This window comes from Paralichthys olivaceus, chromosome 21 (genome assembly GCF_024713975.1).
Source record: "Paralichthys olivaceus isolate ysfri-2021 chromosome 21, ASM2471397v2, whole genome shotgun sequence".
NCBI classification, from domain to species: domain Eukaryota; kingdom Metazoa; phylum Chordata; class Actinopteri; order Pleuronectiformes; family Paralichthyidae; genus Paralichthys; species Paralichthys olivaceus.
The window spans coordinates 9,495,652-9,513,769 of record NC_091113.1 but is presented as its reverse complement, the minus strand read 5'-3'; the positions used below and the strand labels follow the sequence as shown (position 1 = coordinate 9,513,769).

Below are 18,118 nucleotides of genomic sequence, written 5' to 3'. Positions count from 1 at the left end.
ATTATTAATTAATTGTTAAAAGTATAGTAAGTGATTTATGGCCACTCGTGAAAAGCTGACAAGCTGAGAACACAACATTGACAGGTGGTATTAGTGTAAGTAGCCTATAATGTGGCAAACATGTTAGTAAGCAGCTGCCATTTACATACATCCAGTAAACACTGGCTGCATTTTGAGTCATTTTTCTGGCTACATGTACGTTAAACATTCATTTTCAATTTTCACTTTAAAAATGACAATCTAATTTAAACAAAATGTTTTCACCAACTTGAAATTCAATGAGCAGTCGTGCCATTTAAAATGTGTGCAGTCCATAAACAATTCTTTATACTCAAATAAAAATCCAGTTCAGATTTGACTGAAAATAACTCAGAATGATAAAAACTAGCTCTTCTCGATGGTTTCACACTGTCACAGCAGCATAGAGGAAGATTCAGAGCACATACCTGCACAGGACAGAGAGAGACTTTCACTGATGATGAGTAACAACTGCAGAGGTTGAAACAGACCCTTATATACACGTGGCCCTGTGGGGGGGACGAAGAGGCGACGCTGAGGTGCTCGTGTGTGTCGGGGGTATGATTCAGAAAAGAGCGACGGGGGGAATGTATGTGGATTATTGGCAGCTTTTGGGAGCATAAGCTGATAATGAAGTAAGGGTGTGTTGGGGACCTCACAGCTGAAAACAGAGACATGAGGACAGGTGGCAGATGATGGAGAGAGATGGAAGAGACAAAACAAAGAGATTCAGTTTGTGGTTCAGGATTTGGAGGCTCTGAACATCGCTGGTACCCTGGGTCTTTACTCCTGTCTGTCTTTAAATGACCTTTAACACCAAAAGGTGATTCAAGAGAGGAAACTAACTTCACGATGTTCCTTATAGAAAAAGAAGCCCACCACTTCCATATACACGACCTTTTTACAAATGTATTTTGAAAAGCAAATATGTCCTTGAACTGCTCAAATGCAAACAGCATTTCCATAAAGACAAATGTAGTGGCTCCTTGGGACCGACATGTGTGAAGGGTGAGAGACGGAGAGGGAGGGAAGAAGGGAGAGAGAGAGACTCAGGTCACAGGAGAAGCGTCGGTGCATCAGGTAAGACAAAGCATTCACTGAGGATATTTAGAATTATTAACAAAGAGCAGCAAGGGGGTAAACATATATTTTTAGGGCTACAGCAGCCGATAATGACAAGAGATCACGTCTCACTACACACTTTTGAAAGGATAAGGTGTAATAAAATAAAAGGATTTTAGTTTTTTTAATTTAGGGAGTTGTATTACTGATGTGGCTGCAGATGTTGGGAACGAACTTAAGAAATTGATCATATTTATAGCAAAAGGTCAAACATTGTAGCTATATATCTTTTATTTTATATTCTATATCTTATATGTAAACATAATTTTATTTTCAATTACATTTTGAATGTATCTTTTTTGTTTCTTAAATAAATGTAACTTATATACTCACTGGCCCTGAGTGAGGTATTCACTGGTGTAAAATAATATTGGCAAATAAGCAGGAGACAATTCTAGTGTAGGAAAGTTCGTTTGACTTGTTTTTAACATTGACCCTTTTTGTATCTTAGACAAATCATGTCTAAATATCTGGTGATTTTGCTGCTAACATCTGGTAGGTGTTCTCATAAAACTATGAAATACAGTTAAATTAAGACTTGATTTTTTTTAATGATATTTGATGGGCGTCCTACAGGTAGTGTTACTTTGGGTTCACACATTCATCGTGAGTATCACCCGATAAATGAGTCTAAGACCTGGGACGAGGCCCAGAGTTACTGCAGGGAGAACTACAATGACCTCGCCACCATCGATAACCATGATGACATAGAGCGGCTGGAGAACATGGTGTCAGCCAGTAATTTGAGAAATGAGATGTGGATCGGTCTGAGAGAGACGGGGCCGGAGTCCTGGGTCTGGTCTGTGGGAGAAACAGGGATGAGCCAAGAATCACCTACCTACTCAAACTGGGACAGTTACAGTCACAGTCACAGTGATCACTACTGCGGAGGCATGGGGACTGATGGGAAATGGATCAGCGGACTTTGTGGAACAGCTCTTCCTTTCGTCTGTCAGGGAGGTCAGTGAGGTCAAACAAAAAACTTTGAAATATACTTAAAAAGTATTAAAAGTAAAAGTACCTATAGGGAGTAGCCTGTTCCCTAATGCATCTGTCTATTGCATCAGTATGTCTACTGTGCAGATATATTGTCCTATAAAGTAAAGACTGAGTCTCAGCCTCTTCTGAATCAGACTGAATAAAACTAAATTATATCTTTAATGCTCCTTTAAACCATTAGAACCGAAGGTGCCCTTTACAAAAGCACTAAAAACGAACCATCTTTAAAATGAATATCAGAAATATTCCAAAGAAATATGGAATAAAAAACATTTGAAACCTTAAACATTTGGGTTTTAATTACAAATAATAACTGGTCACACCATACTTTTCAATTTGCATTTCTTTCATCTGATTTTGAAACACTTTTGTAGTTTCAGGGGTAAACAGCGTTGTAGCCAAATCCAATACAAATAAATTAAACACTGACTGATTATTCAAACACATAAAACCTCCATGCTGCTCCTGTGATGTCATCCAAGTGTCCGTAAAGACCGACATTCAAATTAAATTCAAATTTACACCATGTTTGTAGCTGACATGTAAATGAAGCCATTTCAGTGCTTACAGATGCTGTTGTTTTATTACATATTATTTGAAAATGTCCTCATCCTCTCCAATACTCCTAATCTGCACATTTTTGAAATATTCACAGTTGAGGCGTCCGGTGAGGTGTCCGTCGTCCTTCAAAATAAGACGTGGCAGCAGGCCCAACAGCACTGTCGCCGGAACAACATGGAGTTGGCCAGTGCGAGAAGCCAGAGTGAAAACCAAGCATTACAGCAAGTGCTTAGTGAAACTGGGTCGCCAGCCTTGGTCTGGATCGGTTTGGTCAGAGACAAATGGAAGTGGTCGGACCAGAGCAACAGCTCCTTTAGATACTGGCACCACACTCAGCCAAACAATGATGGAGACTGTACGTTGTTTACCATCAACGGATGGTATGACAGAGGATGTCAGTACAAAACTCACTTCATCTGCCACATTGGTAAGCATACTGTCTTTCCCACAGACAAAAAGGTAGACTGAGATCAATTCTGGCAGCAGGATAATGTCTGATAATGTCTAATGAGAAAGAACTACGACACACAGACTCCAAGAGATCCATGCCTCCAAAACAATAATACATTTTAAGTGAAGAAGATCTACCTAAATGTATTTATAGACTAATTCATGTATTTTAAGGCATTTCAGACTTTTTAAGGCCTGAAATTCAGATGATCAAATCTTTTAAAACCCTGCAGAAACCCCGTCTTTTTCAAAAATGTAACCAGAGCCTCAAAATGATAATTAAAATGAGCGCGGACTTGATGCAATTTTTTTGTTTCTATGCGTTTGACCACAGCAAAAAGGAGACAGAAGGTAAAGCAGTTTGTGAAGTTGGAAATTAAGTCAGACTCACTACTTAACTACCAGGATTTTGCTGTGAGTGAAGCAATTTTGATCCAAGTAAGTGTTTTATTCTAAAATCTGGGTGTTTTTCAGTAAAGTAACGATAACGTACACAGGTAAAAGTCATTTTCTTTTTAGTACAAAGGTGATAATAATCATTCAGACAACATCCAACCCATTTGAATGAAGGTGTGTTTTGTGTGTTAATCTCTTCATGTCTCTGTAGATCCAAAAACAGAACAGAGGGGTGAAATTTCAGTGGATCATCCAGCCTGATGGGAAGATTCTCCATAAAAAAACAAAAGAGAAAGTTAACGACGGCTCCGGTAACAATTAGATATAAAGGGAAGCTGCCACTGTGGAATATTCTGTGTTGAATACGACCTTTGTGGAATGATCCACTTGAATAAGTCGCTTACTCCTTCAGGTTTGACTTCCCACAGTCAGAATAGGTGTGATATTTATCTGAAATGTACATTTTATTTTTCTTTATGGGGTTATTTTTACTCCTTTTATCTCTTTCATATTTTGTTTTTACTCTTATTGCTTATCGAATGATTTAGAATTACTAACCCAGCAAAAAACAACACTCGAGGCCTTTTTTCTTTAAGAACAACTTTATGTTCTCTTGTGACATTGCATTAAAAAAGGCCGACAGTAGCAACATAATGAGACGAGCTTAACTGATCTGAACCGGAAACAAACAGCGGCAATAAATCAACAGAGAATAACGAGAATCTGCTTCTCTGCAAACGCACAGTCCCTTGAATGAAATGGCTTGACCTGCAGCACGGCTACGAGACTGGCTGACTTCACATCATGTTCAAGTTCATGAATATAACTTGCATTGAAATGGTGCTTCTGTAGTAAAACAAAAATCTTAAGTACACAACAGATTTGTAGGTGGCAGTGAAATAACTCGAGTTCATTACAGTACGAGATTAAAATGCCTACTGACCACTGAAACAAAAACTAAACAACATTATCTATATCTGTTTGAATGTGCTTGACAAAAATAATAAGTTATTTCCTGGTTGCCACTGAACGAATTACTTGTGACACAGTAATTGTAACTCATGAATTAAACAGAAGCATGTCATGTATAAACAGCCTGGCACCACTAGACGGAGTATTAGAGACACTTTAAGGAAAAAAGAATCAGGTATCTCGAGAATGAAGTCAGAATATTTTAGGATAAAGTTGTAATTTAAGCTACGTGTCATTTTAGAAGGTGAATACATTTCCATGAAACTTGGTGGAGGGGTGGATGACCCGGGAAAGAACCTAATGTTATGATTGTTTCCCATTAAATTACGACTTTGATCTCATAATATTACAACGTTACTCTCAAGATATTACAACATTATCAAAATCCAATTCAGCCCTAATACTCCATCGTAGAAGCACAGCGTTACAATCATATATTTAAAAAGCAGTAAACACTGAGAAGTCACAGACTTCCGAGATTTCAAAATACCTCCTCACTGTTTGGACGATGTTGCATTCAGATCATAGAGACTGATGTCACCTTGAAGGTCCGGCACCTTTTCTCTCCATGCTGATGCTCCAAGACCAAAGATTTATCACACAAAACATTTTCCAGCCGCATTTTCAGAACAGATCATTAGTGGCACAGAAAATGCAGCAATATATACTGCACCTGAATTTATATGAAATTCATCCCTGCAAATGGGTAAAGTTAGCGATTTCTATAATAACTTTGAGTGGTGCAATTAACCCTGGCCTTTCAAAAATAATAAAACTATATCATAATAAGTAGTTTTTCATCAAGGTTTGTCAAAAAAGAATTTCTCCACTGGCTCAACTGTTAAAACTAAACTAAACCAATAAAACACTTTATTAGAATTACACAGTTTGATTTGTTATTCTAGGCACCCTCTCTCCCTTCACATACCAATCATACAGCTAAAATAAAAACACAAATACAGATGCATGTCAGTAAAAACATCATCTCACTGGCTATAAAATTCTCCCAATGCATGAGAAAATAAGCTTCCCTTCAACGGTTTCCCTTTTCCCTCCTGAGTAACTATAGTATCTACAGGTCCTTCTTGACCTCGGGCCGCCTCTCTCCCGCCTTGTAAGGCTCTTTCTGGGCCGGGCTGAGCAGCTGCATCATGTCAAGCAGGGCTTTTCTGATCTCAGCACCAAACTTGTGGGCGTCCTTGAAGGGAGACACACAAAAAATGAGGTTTTATGCCACATCAATCTACCAGATATTGAGTTAAACCAAATTACTTCACTGGCTCAGGGTTAAATTAAAAAGCTGTACTCAATATGTTGTTACTACAACAGAGTATTAGTGCTGCTCAAAGGGACAAAACTCATATATAATATCAGAGGATCAGCCCGTGTTAAAATGAGGAACATGGAGCATCTTGTTCGGTTATACTTTGGTAAAGGTTTCAAAAATAACAATATATTTGTAGTTTCTCAAGAAACAATCAGATCAACATATTTTGTTTAGTTGAAAATTGTATTTAGTCCTGGCACAACAGTTTCTGCTCCAATATTTTATTGTACAAGTAAAAATGACTGATTCCATTTTACTCACAGTGTCTGGACATGAGATCTTGCACGAGATGTGGAAGTTAATCAAGTTGTTTCCCACAATGAAGTAGGACACCCCATAACCATCATCAGCCACCTGAAATACAGTCAGACAAAATGTATACTCATGGTTCTGTAAGAACATCAGAGCAGAGCCATCTCTAAAAAGAGTATGTGTTAAGATTAATAAAAAAACAAATGATGAATAGTACAGTTACATTACAAAGACAAAACTAATCCAACTACATCGTGACGTGACACTAACCGGACCAAAGCCCCCTCCACAGGAGACATACTCTGGGTGGTTGACTAAGTCAAAGAGCTCCACCTGCTGGATAGGAGTCTGACTGGTGGACAGCCGCCAAGGCTCAGACAGAACCTGAGACAAACACAACAGGCAGATGCATCACATTTTTGAAGTCACGGCCGACAAAAGAGTTGCGACTGAACTGGACTCATAAGATTTGTGTCATTTAAGTGAAAAAAGTGAAGAATTGAACCTCTTTCAAGAAAGGAGACTCCACTCCGAGGTATTTGGAAACCACGTAGAGGCAGAAGATGTGTCTGTCGATACCAGCTCCAGTCATCGCCATGCGGTAAAGCTGCTGGTGCTTCTCGGATGCAGAGAGGAACAACCGCCTGCACACATCTGCTGCCTGTTGGAGAAAAGTATGAGTGGCATGACTGCAAACATTAAAAATAGACACTGTCTGATTTATATGAGGAATATAGCTACTGGAAAAACTATCACATCAGCAGCATTTGGTCTCACCTCTCCACCCTCCAGCGCTCGGACGAAGGCAGCGCCCTCATTGGTGCAGGAGCGAACAGTCTCGGTCCTGCCCTCCCTGAACAGGCGGGTCATGGAGGCTTCGTACGTCAGACAGAACGTCCCCCGGCTCTGCAAAACAAAAAATAAGTCACATGCAACAGGTAATATAGACGGACTCGAACACAACAGATCGCCCTCATGTCACCCATGTGTGTGTTATACTTCAGAGAGAGACTCACCCTGTAGTAGGCCAGCTGAAGTGCCATTTGAATGAAGGCGTCTGGACTGACTCGACACTTCTTCACCCGTTCTTTGCCAAAGTCTCGGAAGGTTAAAATGTGAAAGTCCAAGTCGTCAGCCAGAGCCTGGGCCACTGACAGGGACTGAGAGACCTGCTCCTCACACTGAGACAGACACCAACAGTTAACATCAGCAGGGCTGAGACATCGAAAGTATTAGTATAAAAAGTAAGCCATACCTCTATACTGTTTGACATGATCCAGTTTTAACCAGTTTTTAAACGCCACATGTAATTGTTTTTGTCTTTTCAGCCCATTTCAGAATGAACAACTTGTTACTGACATGATGTATCCCAAGAACAATGCATGGCAGTGTGAATACAACTGAAACCATAAATAAATTGAGTTGCTTTCTTGCTTAGTGCTGGATAATGTTATATAATGACATATGTTTGATTAAACCTTCGAATACAGACATGAGGGAGGTATCGATCTTCTCTTTCAACTTGTTAAAAATTAAACCACTAAGTCCATGTTATCCTCAAAGTTCAAACTGTCAACACTGTAATTAATCCTGAAAACATTAGTGTCCAAATCCATTCTTACTTTATAATGATCAAGAAAAGTGCAATTGTTTTTCAGGTCATTTAGGAGGGTGGTACAAAGGAACTCTTTTGGGCTCTTTTCTAATTTAACACTTTTTTAACACTGTATACTGAAACTTCTAGGTTTGGCAGTTGGTTGTAAAATGACTTGATATTTGCAGGCTACAGCAAGTAACTGCCCTCTGGAAAGCACAGATACTAGATGACCTTACACAGTGCAATGGGCTGGGTTAGGATCTTACAGCTATGCTGTTTCATGTTTTTTTTGTTTAACATATGCTGTTAAAAATATCTAAAGGGAAAATCCCCCCCACACATACTGTAGAAATACTACGAATAATAATAATGATACATTTTGCTTCATGAGTAGCTAGAGTATCTGTTTCAAATTGTGATAATTTAATCTGGACAAATTGTTGTTTTACATTTTCACTATGACCATATAATATAAATTATGATGTTTATAGTACGTGCATCATTTCAACTTCTTGCTCTATGTATTACAAGCCAGTACGGGTTTTCGATAACAGTGGAGTAAGACGTTTCAGAATAATGTGTGAGCCGACTCACCTCTGGAGGGATTTCCCAGTTCAGTTTCTGTGGTCGTGGTAGTGATGAATCCACATCCCCTTTGCAGTGACCTTCTGCATTGTAACCCAGCTGGAAACAGTCGGTGGCCAGGGTGTACTGGAGACACACAACAATCTGAAGTGTCAGACTCTTCTCGCGGAGCTGGATGATGATGTCCAACTCTAATTTCCGATGCTTTTTCTTACCTCCCATAAGTGTGCAACCACTGGTGCGTCAGCCCACGAGTGCTCTGCGTTTATGCCTTTCTTTCCATTCTTGAAGTAAACCACTGAGAAGGACTTGTCAAACCACCTGCATGGCAAACACAAATAAAGACCAACATAATTCTGACTAGCTGCTGAAGGAATTCACAAGGCGGTGATCGGTTTAGTGAAGAATTACCTGTCGTAACATTTCCCATGCAACAAGCACTTGGCATAGCGATCTAAACTAGCTACAGGGTCATCTCCCAGCATGCCCTGTTCATCATCATCCAGTGTAACAAAGAAGGCGGCTCTCTCAATGCAGTCCAGAGAGCGTTTGTTGACCCCACTACTGAAATACTTCTTCCTTGCATTAGCCCATGGAATTCTGGGAAACATTTCAGAGCAAACTGGTTACGTCACATCAGGGATGTAGTATGCTTAAGTGATTTAGTCACAAGAGGCTTGTAAAGCTCACCTGTCTCCTGCAGTCAGGGCCCCCAGTTTTGCTTCTCCTTGGCAAGGAGCTGAAGTGTCATCAAGGATCCTCTGAATCTGAAATTCAATCTCCCTGGGGGACAGGAGTCTGCCAGCCTGGTACACCCTCAGACGAAAGTAGCGCCCCCTGTGGTACGCCACTATGTAGTCACTGTCCTGCCAATGTTGCAGAGTGTCTTTGGGTACAGAAGAAAGAACAAAAAAGGAAATATTTAATTTTATTGGCTTCACTTCACACTTGGACACACACAATGGACGCCTTCATGACAACGCAAACCACAATCGATTCTCCAGTTTGGCATTTTACATAGTGTACTGAGTCAGAATCAGTGAGCGAGCAAAAGTTTTACTTTGCAAGACCCTTAACCTTCATCTTGCTCTAGTTAAGTTACTTAAAAACTGTATTTGCACAGGGCAGTTCCAGATATACTTGGAAAAACACCTTCACCATTTTCTACTGGATAAAAATTAGAAAGAAAACATTCCCTGTTTAAAAAAAGAATTGCAGCACTGTGGTTATTTTCCTTCGCCAACCGCTGCAGTTTCTGTGTACATATTCATATATGGCCACGCTAATGCTTGTTTTTTTAAGCCATTGTGATCTTCGGGCAGTCCTAAGATGTAACATAACATGAGGTCCCTGTGACCTTGACCTTTGACCTCAATGCACCAAATTCAAATCAGTTCATCTTTGAGTTCATCTCTGATCTAACTTATGTTATGTTCAAACTAAAGCATATTTTGATTTTGATATGATTCCTTGACAAAGTTAAAAAAAAATCACCTTCACAAGGTGAAATATTTTGTGTGTGAGGCCATCATGACCTTGACCTTTAACCACCAAAATCGAATCAGATCATCGTTGAGTCTGAGTGAATACTTGTGTCAAAGGAAACTCGCTCAAGGCGTTATTGTGTTCACAAGAATGAGACGGATGGACCAACAACCCGAGAACATAATGCTTCAGGCCACTGGCTATCACCGGCGCAGAAGAATAAAAACAGCACCTGATGCCAAAGAGTAAGAAGTGGACGTATGTTAGGAGGAGTGACATGGGACGAATGTTGGCTGTGTGATCGGACTCCACTCAATTATCATCTTCAAAAGACAAACAACCTGAGCTATCAAGGCCTTAACCACATGCTCATAAATAACCAGTATGTTGTTCTACAAGGTTGAAAATGAATCCAAAAATTGATCTTGAGGCTGATTTAAATAAATGGAAAACATACTGTAGGAGACATGCATGAGCAAAGATCAGCGATGCGCCACCGAAAGTGAGGATGCAAACTATGTTTCTTTCCATTGTGTCTTCTGATTTGAAATGACTGACAAAATATGTAATACATATTGAACAGGAATATTTAGTTTGTGTGAAACAGGGATGCCTCTTATCTTAAATTATTAACAATACATAATAACAACGTTGAGTACATTTTACAAGGTTTTTGACATTTAAAGATGTAAAACTGGGAATGAACCAGCTGTAAAAAAATACAAATACTACCTGTAAGTGTTCCAGGGATTCGACAAGAGTCAAACATCCGCTCAAACTGATAGGAACAGCAAGGAACTGCAGACCTCAACAACCACTGAGCAAGATAAAAGAAGGGTGGGCCAGTACAAAAACAGAAGTATGGGCAAGATAGAGAGGAAACAAAGGGTATGATAGAATAAAAACATAGAAGTGTGTTGGAATAATGAAACCAGGGTTGAGAGGGGGAAAGAAAGAAAACAACAATGTGTGGGCAGAAGAAAATAGACATTAGTTTAAGACAGGACCTTCCCAGAGACAGAGACAGACCTGAGATGAGACCAGAGGGCAAGATGAGACAGATAAGAGACGACAGGATGAGCTGGACAGAAAGAGATACTGTTTCAGGAGACCATACAGTCTCACACATACACGCATGTTGGCTCTCACACACTTTCCTATCCCACACTTCAACTCTAGTAATCGTCAGTTTGCCTCATCATCTCTGAAGCAGCAGTGGGTTTGTATCGCTCACTATGAAGCCACTGCAGGCTTCCTCCTGGATGTTAATTGCTCATATTCATATCATGTATCAAACAGTCTATCACTGTGAGTGAGGAACATCACGCTGCCACAGTGTGTGTACATGTCAGTCTCTTTACCAGTCTCCTCTCCAGGAGTGCGTGTGGTGTTGAATATCCTCTCACACTGAGCTGCACACAGAGGAATGACAGTGCCGGGTATACGACTCTGGGAAACACAAGAGGAGGAGGCGGAGGCGAAAGCGTAAGGAGAGAACAGAGGAGAGCAGTGGAGGAGACGGTAGAGTCAAGCAAAAAGGATACATATTAGAAAAAGAGCAAGAGGCAAAGTAAAGAGAAATCAAGCAAGAGAAGGAAAGGTTGAAAGGAGGACAACAGGGGGGAGGAGGTGAGAAATGAGCATGGTATGAGAACATGAGGGAAATGTCTTCACATACACATAACTAAATAAATGAATGGTATATACTAGACACTCCAGACGCACAAACACTAATGGATGGATGTTACTCACACAAGTAAAACACATACATATTATGAACTATAAACACAATATTATAATAAATAAATAAATATCCCAACATCTCACATGTCTCTTTGATACGTTTTTGGGACACGAGAATGGTGAATGTCTCTTTGTATATAGAGTGGCTGTGGGGAATGAGTGGCAGCAAAACTCACAGGTTTAATCTCCTCTTTGTTGAGTTTACGACGGTACAGAAAGAATGCATGGATGCTGTTGCCTGCCCTGGCTGCCTGGATGGGCGTGGGTGTCACGTACAAGAAGTCCTGCGGGAGAGAAGGAACAGACGGACATGGATAAACGATTGAGATCAACCAAACAAAATGATACACAAGTACAGCTGGGATTAAAATGTTGCATTTGACTCGTTTGCATTACAAATGTTGTTGTTGTTGTGCTCTGCTTTCGCTTGTTTGTTTCTTTGTTCATCATCTGGATTACACAAAAACTACAGAACAATTTCCACAAAAATTGGTGGAAGATTGGGACATTGGCCAAAAAATAACCCATTAGGGGTGGATCCAGGAATTTCCATGTAACATAACGTGTAAAAAGGTAGACAACAGTACAGCTCCCCAACAGTAGGATAGTAGGATGAGGTGGAGAAGCGTCATTCGTCTTTATTTACAGTTTACAGTTAAAGCACAGTGTGTGGACAGGAAACAGGAACATTTTCATACCATTCCATAGTAGTTACTGTTGACCATGATTGGGCTTCGTCCCCGCAGGTAGACGTATTCCTCCCACCAATCACTAACCTGAAACAAAAGAAACAGTGAGAAAGCGAATACTGCAGCCAACTGGCAGCCACATCACTTGCATATTCAGACAAGATGAATAATTCAAACCACAGAACCTCACAAAGATATGCATTGTTAATGGAATTTTAAATTTACTGTGGACATTTGAAGTAGCCACACTTACTGTAACTAGAGTATTGTGGTCGGGCACTTACATAGTTGGATGACCAGAGAGCTTTGAGTTTGAGGTACCACTGCAGGCGGTTGCCGAGGCTGCTCTCAAACTCTGCAGCGAGATTGGTCATGCGTTCATACTTCGCATCATCCATCAGTGGACGCACAGATTCCAAGTACTAAAACAATAGGCATGTATGTTAAATAAGCAACTATTCAAGTAAATAACAGATGTAAAAATGCCAACAGGACAACAACCACTGTATATTTGTGATATGATACTGAAACTCTTCTCTGGTCGATCTCCTCTCATTTGTCAAATATCTCTTTTTAGAGAGGTGGGTATCTTGCATCTCATATAAATTTCATATATGACATAAAAGACAATTTGGTGAAGCCCAGTCAGAAGAATGAGAGAAAGTGATGCATTTGTTTTGTGATCAGTAAATAGCGTGTTTTTGTCTCACCCTCTTGACTGTGTCCTTGACAGCAGGCACAGGCAGGTTTGGCAGTGAACCCTGGTAGCTGTAGAGTAGAGGCTTCCTGCCAGAAAAGATCCGCACCAGCGCCTGGCACAGTCACACAAATATTTATATGAGGACATTTATAAGATCTTTTATTACTTTTTCAGCTTAATATGTATCATAAAAATCAACAGAAAAGCCTTTTTAGAATTAAAAATAAACATTTTTTAACCCGATCAATTTATTTTCCTGGAAATATTGTGTAAATAAGAGGTCATTCATGGAAGAAGTACAATAAAATGTATGTAGTAACACAACATGAACATTTTGTAGCATGTGAGGACATAAAAAGCTGTTTTGATAGTTCTAAAAAACAAACATGATGAGCTTTGGTTTACATTACAATGCAGCACGTAAGCATGACAATATTCTGACAAGAGTGAAAGGCGTAGTTGAAAATTTGTAAACAGCACTGACCACCCAGACTTTGGTGGTGTTGGACATTTTGCCATGTTGCTCAAACATCCAGCGGTGGTAAGAGAGGAGCTGCTTGAGGCACAGGCGCATGGTGAAGATGAGCAAGAGCCACAGCATGGTGCTGAAGAGCACTGCCGACACCACCGTCTGGCACTGGGCACTCATCGACTGGCTGAGAACAGTGGGAGTAGGTGGACAGATGGATAGAAGGGAGGGTGGGGGGTGGCAGAGAGTGAAAATAGATGAAGAGAAGGAAGATGGCCGGGATTAAAGAAACCACACATGAAGGAAGGATGGATGGGAGGAGAATCGACAACACATTTTTTGATTAATTATAAGAGAAAGTTGTTTTGTTTTTTATTATAAATATAAAATCAGTGCTGTGGGCAATGTTCCTTTACTTTAAATGAGATTGGGAGAGAGAAAGGAAGAAGAGGGAGACCATACTATGCAGAGAGACACAAAGAAAAACACAACATCCTATGAAGGAGGAAAAATTGAAAGGGGTGAGGATGATGTATACCACACTGGTGATGTGCTATTTGTACTGCAGACGGTCCTCTCTGTGACACACTACACAACCAGGGAACGAGGAGGAGTCTGGCGAATCATAAGATTTCTCATTAACAGTTTCACCGAGTCATATGATGTGTTACCTGACCGGCAGGTGCTCCTGTATCTTGGCGATGAGGCCCATGGAGGGGTCGGAGCGAGTGTACATGGTGGCCAGGATTGCAATGACCACAAATAGCCAGGAGGAGGGGCTAGCAGGATACACCCCTGTTATCACACTGTTCTGTTTAAGTCAGAAAAGAAAAACTGACTTTAAATCCCATTCTTCATGTTTACACAAGTTGTCTTTGACATAAGGAGATGCACCCTCTTACCACCCTTCCAGTTCTGTTATGATTAGATTGAGTTCAAACTGTCAGGTTAATACCTTATTACCCAGCATGCTTGTATTGCTTATGTTGATAAGAAAATGATTCCCAATCATATGACATCATATATATTCACATCTTATTTAGATAACCCAATCATTGATCATCAGTTTGTGGCAATGGCAAGTGAGATCATAATAACATTATAATGAAGTGGCATTATTATAATAAAGTTAGAGTTGCCTGATTGGGGTGTATACAGAGTGCAAGCCAGGAATGCATTCCCCCTCCGATACTTTTCACTGATGTTCTGAAGTGCCCATGTTCTGCTCTTCAAGTTTTTCCCTTTACTTTACTAGTGCGTCATATCACTTGTTAAGTCCACAGCAAAGGGAGTCCTTTTCTCCTACACTCAGCACTGCTCCTGAAGTGCCTGAAACACCTTGTTTGCATTCTTTGTTCAAGTGTTCACGATAATAAACTTTAAAACCATAATATGGACAAACCAACAGAATAGTGTCCATGACAGATTCCTCAACCTGGAACTTTGACACAGATGCAAGTGCTGACATTCCTGACATACCAAGAGGAGGTGAAGCCGTAATAATAAGAGGGAAGAGCAACACTTTAAGCAGTGCTGCAAGCAGTGCAGATGGTTTTGGACTGAAACACCTGGTACACATGAACAAACAAAATATGTAGAGCGGAGATACCTTAAGTCTGATGATGCGTTTCTTCCAGGAGCGCACACCAGAGAGGTAGATCTCAGTGAGGGCCTGGTGGGACAGCTGCAGATCAATGCCCTCTGGGGTGACGGTGAACTGGAAGGCCACCGCCTGGTGGGCTTCTGCCATGGTTACTGTGCACGATGAGAGGGAAAAAAGGAGAGAGGGAAAAGGAGAAGCTGCCTTTAACTCATCGATAAAGCTGCTTTCAGACATGCACTGGTCTCCTGAAAATATACAGAAAGGCTATGTGAGAACACAAATATCTGAGTCAGAAGCTTGAGTCAATCTCCAGAGTTTTTTCTGCCAGCTCCCTAGTAAAACTCTGCATAATGTCAGAATGAGCCCGTCTTAGAATTCACAATATGCCATCCCGTGCCTGAACTCTGACCAAAAAAAATCACCTGCTGTGTTGTTTATATGTGAGAGGAAAAGTCAGGAAATATTTAATAGTCTGTCAATAACCTCAAGTCGAGTGTGTCACTAAACTTAGTCACATACTCCCCCCCATAACCCTCCCAGTTTAATCGAAGAACAGGTAGACTGATGGGGAACAGAATGAAAAATACACAAAAAGATCTACTGACTCAAACTCAATGTTAATGCTATTTACTGACACCCAACACAGAGAGGACATCAGACACAGAGAATAAAGAACAAATACCCTTTTTTTCTTTTCATAACCAGAGGGAGAGTCAGTTCTGCTTCAGACTCTTAGTGAAGAAGTAAACAGTGACACCTTTGACACAAGGCAACGTTTAATCCCCGATTATGAAAACTCTGCTCTTCGAGGTTGCGGTGAACATAATACTGAGAATTATATTGCAACAAGACAAACAACCACAAAGAACAACGTAAGCGACCAACAGCAATTGCAACACACACGCAGAAACACATGGAGACTGAAGGTGCTATCAAGTGCTGTGATGGGACCGAACAGATGATTTATCAAACTGATTATGAATTTTAGAAAATGTTGTGGCATGTCAGCACATCAAAACAAATCCATCTTACATGTGAGCATTTCTAAGACAAGCTTGAATTATTTATGACTCCTCTGTAATGCAAAGTCAGCTTGAAAGTGATGGAGTTTAATGGGGAAACATTCACTGGATGCTTATGTGATTGGTATTTTGCTTTGTTTAAGGCAATTACTGCTTCTCTTCACAAAGGGAATTGATTTTCCTCCACAAATAGGCTATGGATAATGCCCTGAGGTTTAGTCAGCGTGACACTGGACCGCACCCCCATCGAGCCATGTCTGCTCTCATACACACACACACTATTCTGTCATTACCTCCAGGTCCCATGGAGGTTCTGCTCTTTAGCTCCCATCCTGCACATACAGTTGTGCCCGTGCCGAGGAATAACAGCAGAACATTTCTTTCAGTGCAGACGAACCTGCTTGGCTCAGCTCAGTGTGTTCCACATATAAACTGAAGCAGCTGTTTACATCAAATTCTGGTCCAATATAATAATTTTTTGTACTTAGTATCTATAAACTTTGCATTTAGATCTTTGAATCAACACCAGACAGTGAGTTCGGAGTCGGAAAAGAATGAGCAAAGAAAGGCGGGGCCAGGAAAGAGCTTCTAGATCTCCACAATCAAACAACAGCAGTATTATTGCCAGTGTGTTTGACTAAGCTCTGCCTTATCATTATTAATCTTAACCTTACAGTCTGCCCCACAAGAAACAAGGAAAAGAATGAAAATAAAGCAGCATGTTGTAGTACCAGGATCCTGCCAGATAACTGACAACCATAATATTAGCAAAGAGGCCAAGAAGCCATAGATGGTGACCAGTGAAAAATATATAATGAAACCATTGATGATTCATGTAGGAAAAATAAACAAAAAAGTTTTATAACGCTGCCGTGTTGACCTTTACCTCACTACAACTAAATTAAGAACACACATGCAAATATAGAAATGCGCTGCGATAAACAACAACGGAAATGTTTCCATGGGGCCATAAAAAAAGTGATGAACCTGATTTTAGTTCAATGCTTTGTGAAGTTGTTGAGGTCTGATACTGTCAGTGGTATTGCCATTGTTCCTGTATTTGCATGTGTTGTGACTTTTAGCAGTTCATGTGCTATCAAAGCGATTTAGATGTTTTCTTAATTTGCAGTGTGTTGAGCTCTCTCAGCCACCGTACAGGCCCACCACAGGTTGATCCCATGTCCCATGCATCTTGGGGCCCAGTTGGGATCTTGCCTCCTGATCCAGAGCCATTGGCTGCAGCGTTCTGCAGTGTGTGATGTTTCTTTTATGGTCTGGTGCAGGGTTAAGGGTTTTTTTAGACCACACAAACAATGCATGGATATTTGAAAGACCTGTAACATTCAAGTTACACAGAAGTCAAACTCTGCTCTGAGCCGCAGTAAGGTCAGTGTCTTATTTACTGACAGTGTTAATGAGGATGGGCTGGGCAGAGCTGTGTGTGTGTGTGTGTGTGTGTGTGTGTCACTGATTCACAAGCACTGAACTTCAGACTACAAGTTGATGTGTAAACTCTGCATGGAAACACCAGCATATGAACATGCAGGACAGGTGACAGTAAACATGCCACAGCAGCTCTTTCAGCCACATAAACACACACATGAGGAAAACTGGTCCATTTCAACAAAGCTAATTTACCTGAAATGAACATCTTAGCACAATGTAACACCTACAAAAATGTCCTGTTTCATGGCAAACACAAAGTCACAGTATTCTTGAGGTTATTTTCATATTTTTGCAACAAAGCTTGTCTGTTATATCCATGTCTGAAAGCTCCTGTTGGCTTAGCTCGATTTGTTAGGCTAGCTGCGCTGGGTTGGAGGATTGGCTGATGCTAGCGCTGTTAGCCGAGCATCCCGTAGTTAGCTGCTCGCTAACGGCTGCTAACACGGAGAATGGATTGTTCCTCCGGTGTTCACACATCGCACCGTCGTCAGTGAACCGTTAGCACCGGTTAGCATACCTGGTGTAGCAGGCGGACAGCTCCAGAGATGCGGGGATCCACTGTTGAACTTCTGACGTCGATCAAGTGTCCGGCCCTTCTCCTCCTCCTCCTCCTTCTCCTCCTCCTCCTCTTCTTCCTCCTCCTCTTCCTCCTCCTCTCTGAACCGCTGGACTACACTGAACG

General features: G+C 40.8%; 2 protein-coding genes across 3 annotated transcripts; one reads left to right on the top strand and one right to left on the bottom strand.

The window, feature by feature from the left end:
• The first annotated feature begins 1,598 nt into the window (after positions 1 to 1,598).
• On the top strand, positions 1,599 to 3,868 carry LOC138406176 (macrophage mannose receptor 1-like). The gene is made up of 5 exons (XM_069518083.1): positions 1,599 to 1,635; positions 1,717 to 2,100; positions 2,795 to 3,127; positions 3,485 to 3,588; positions 3,758 to 3,868. The coding sequence occupies exons 1-5, from the start codon at positions 1,599 to 1,601 to the stop codon at positions 3,866 to 3,868; spliced, it is 969 nt and encodes a 322-aa protein (XP_069374184.1).
• LOC109626920 (carnitine O-palmitoyltransferase 1, liver isoform-like) lies at positions 3,649 to 18,118 on the bottom strand. 2 transcript variants are annotated; one of them, XM_020083164.2, is made up of 19 exons: positions 17,954 to 18,118; positions 14,975 to 15,120; positions 14,037 to 14,176; positions 13,381 to 13,552; positions 12,907 to 13,008; positions 12,481 to 12,618; positions 12,206 to 12,283; positions 11,684 to 11,791; positions 11,126 to 11,213; positions 8,970 to 9,165; positions 8,691 to 8,879; positions 8,495 to 8,600; positions 8,289 to 8,405; positions 7,114 to 7,278; positions 6,875 to 7,003; positions 6,603 to 6,758; positions 6,368 to 6,481; positions 6,107 to 6,199; positions 3,649 to 5,716 (listed from the first exon to the last, which is right to left on the bottom strand). In XM_020083164.2, exons 2-19 carry the CDS (start codon positions 15,113 to 15,115, stop codon positions 5,591 to 5,593), a joined length of 2,358 nt encoding a protein of 785 aa, XP_019938723.1. In that variant the 5' UTR covers positions 15,116 to 15,120; positions 17,954 to 18,118; the 3' UTR covers positions 3,649 to 5,590. The 2 variants fall into 2 exon arrangements, with proteins under 2 accessions (XP_019938723.1, XP_019938724.1); XM_020083165.2 differs by lacking the exon at positions 11,126 to 11,213 and adding an exon at positions 10,497 to 10,581.

Coding starts and splice junctions, on each gene's coding strand:
- LOC109626920 (XM_020083164.2), bottom strand. CDS start 15,115: ATGGCAGAAGCCCACCAGGCGGTGGCCTTCCAGTTCACCGTCACCCCA. Junction 13,009..13,380: donor ACACCACCAAAGTCTGGGTG/GTCAGTGCTGTT, acceptor TGACTGTGCCAG/GCGCTGGTGCGGATCTTTTC. Junction 8,880..8,969: donor GCCCTGACTGCAGGAGACAG/GTGAGCTTTACA, acceptor AATGTTTCCCAG/AATTCCATGGGCTAATGCAA.
- LOC138406176 (XM_069518083.1), top strand. CDS start 1,599: ATGTCTAAATATCTGGTGATTTTGCTGCTAACATCTG. Junction 3,128..3,484: donor TCACTTCATCTGCCACATTG/GTAAGCATACTG, acceptor GTTTGACCACAG/CAAAAAGGAGACAGAAGGTA. Junction 3,589..3,757: donor GTGAAGCAATTTTGATCCAA/GTAAGTGTTTTA, acceptor ATGTCTCTGTAG/ATCCAAAAACAGAACAGAGG.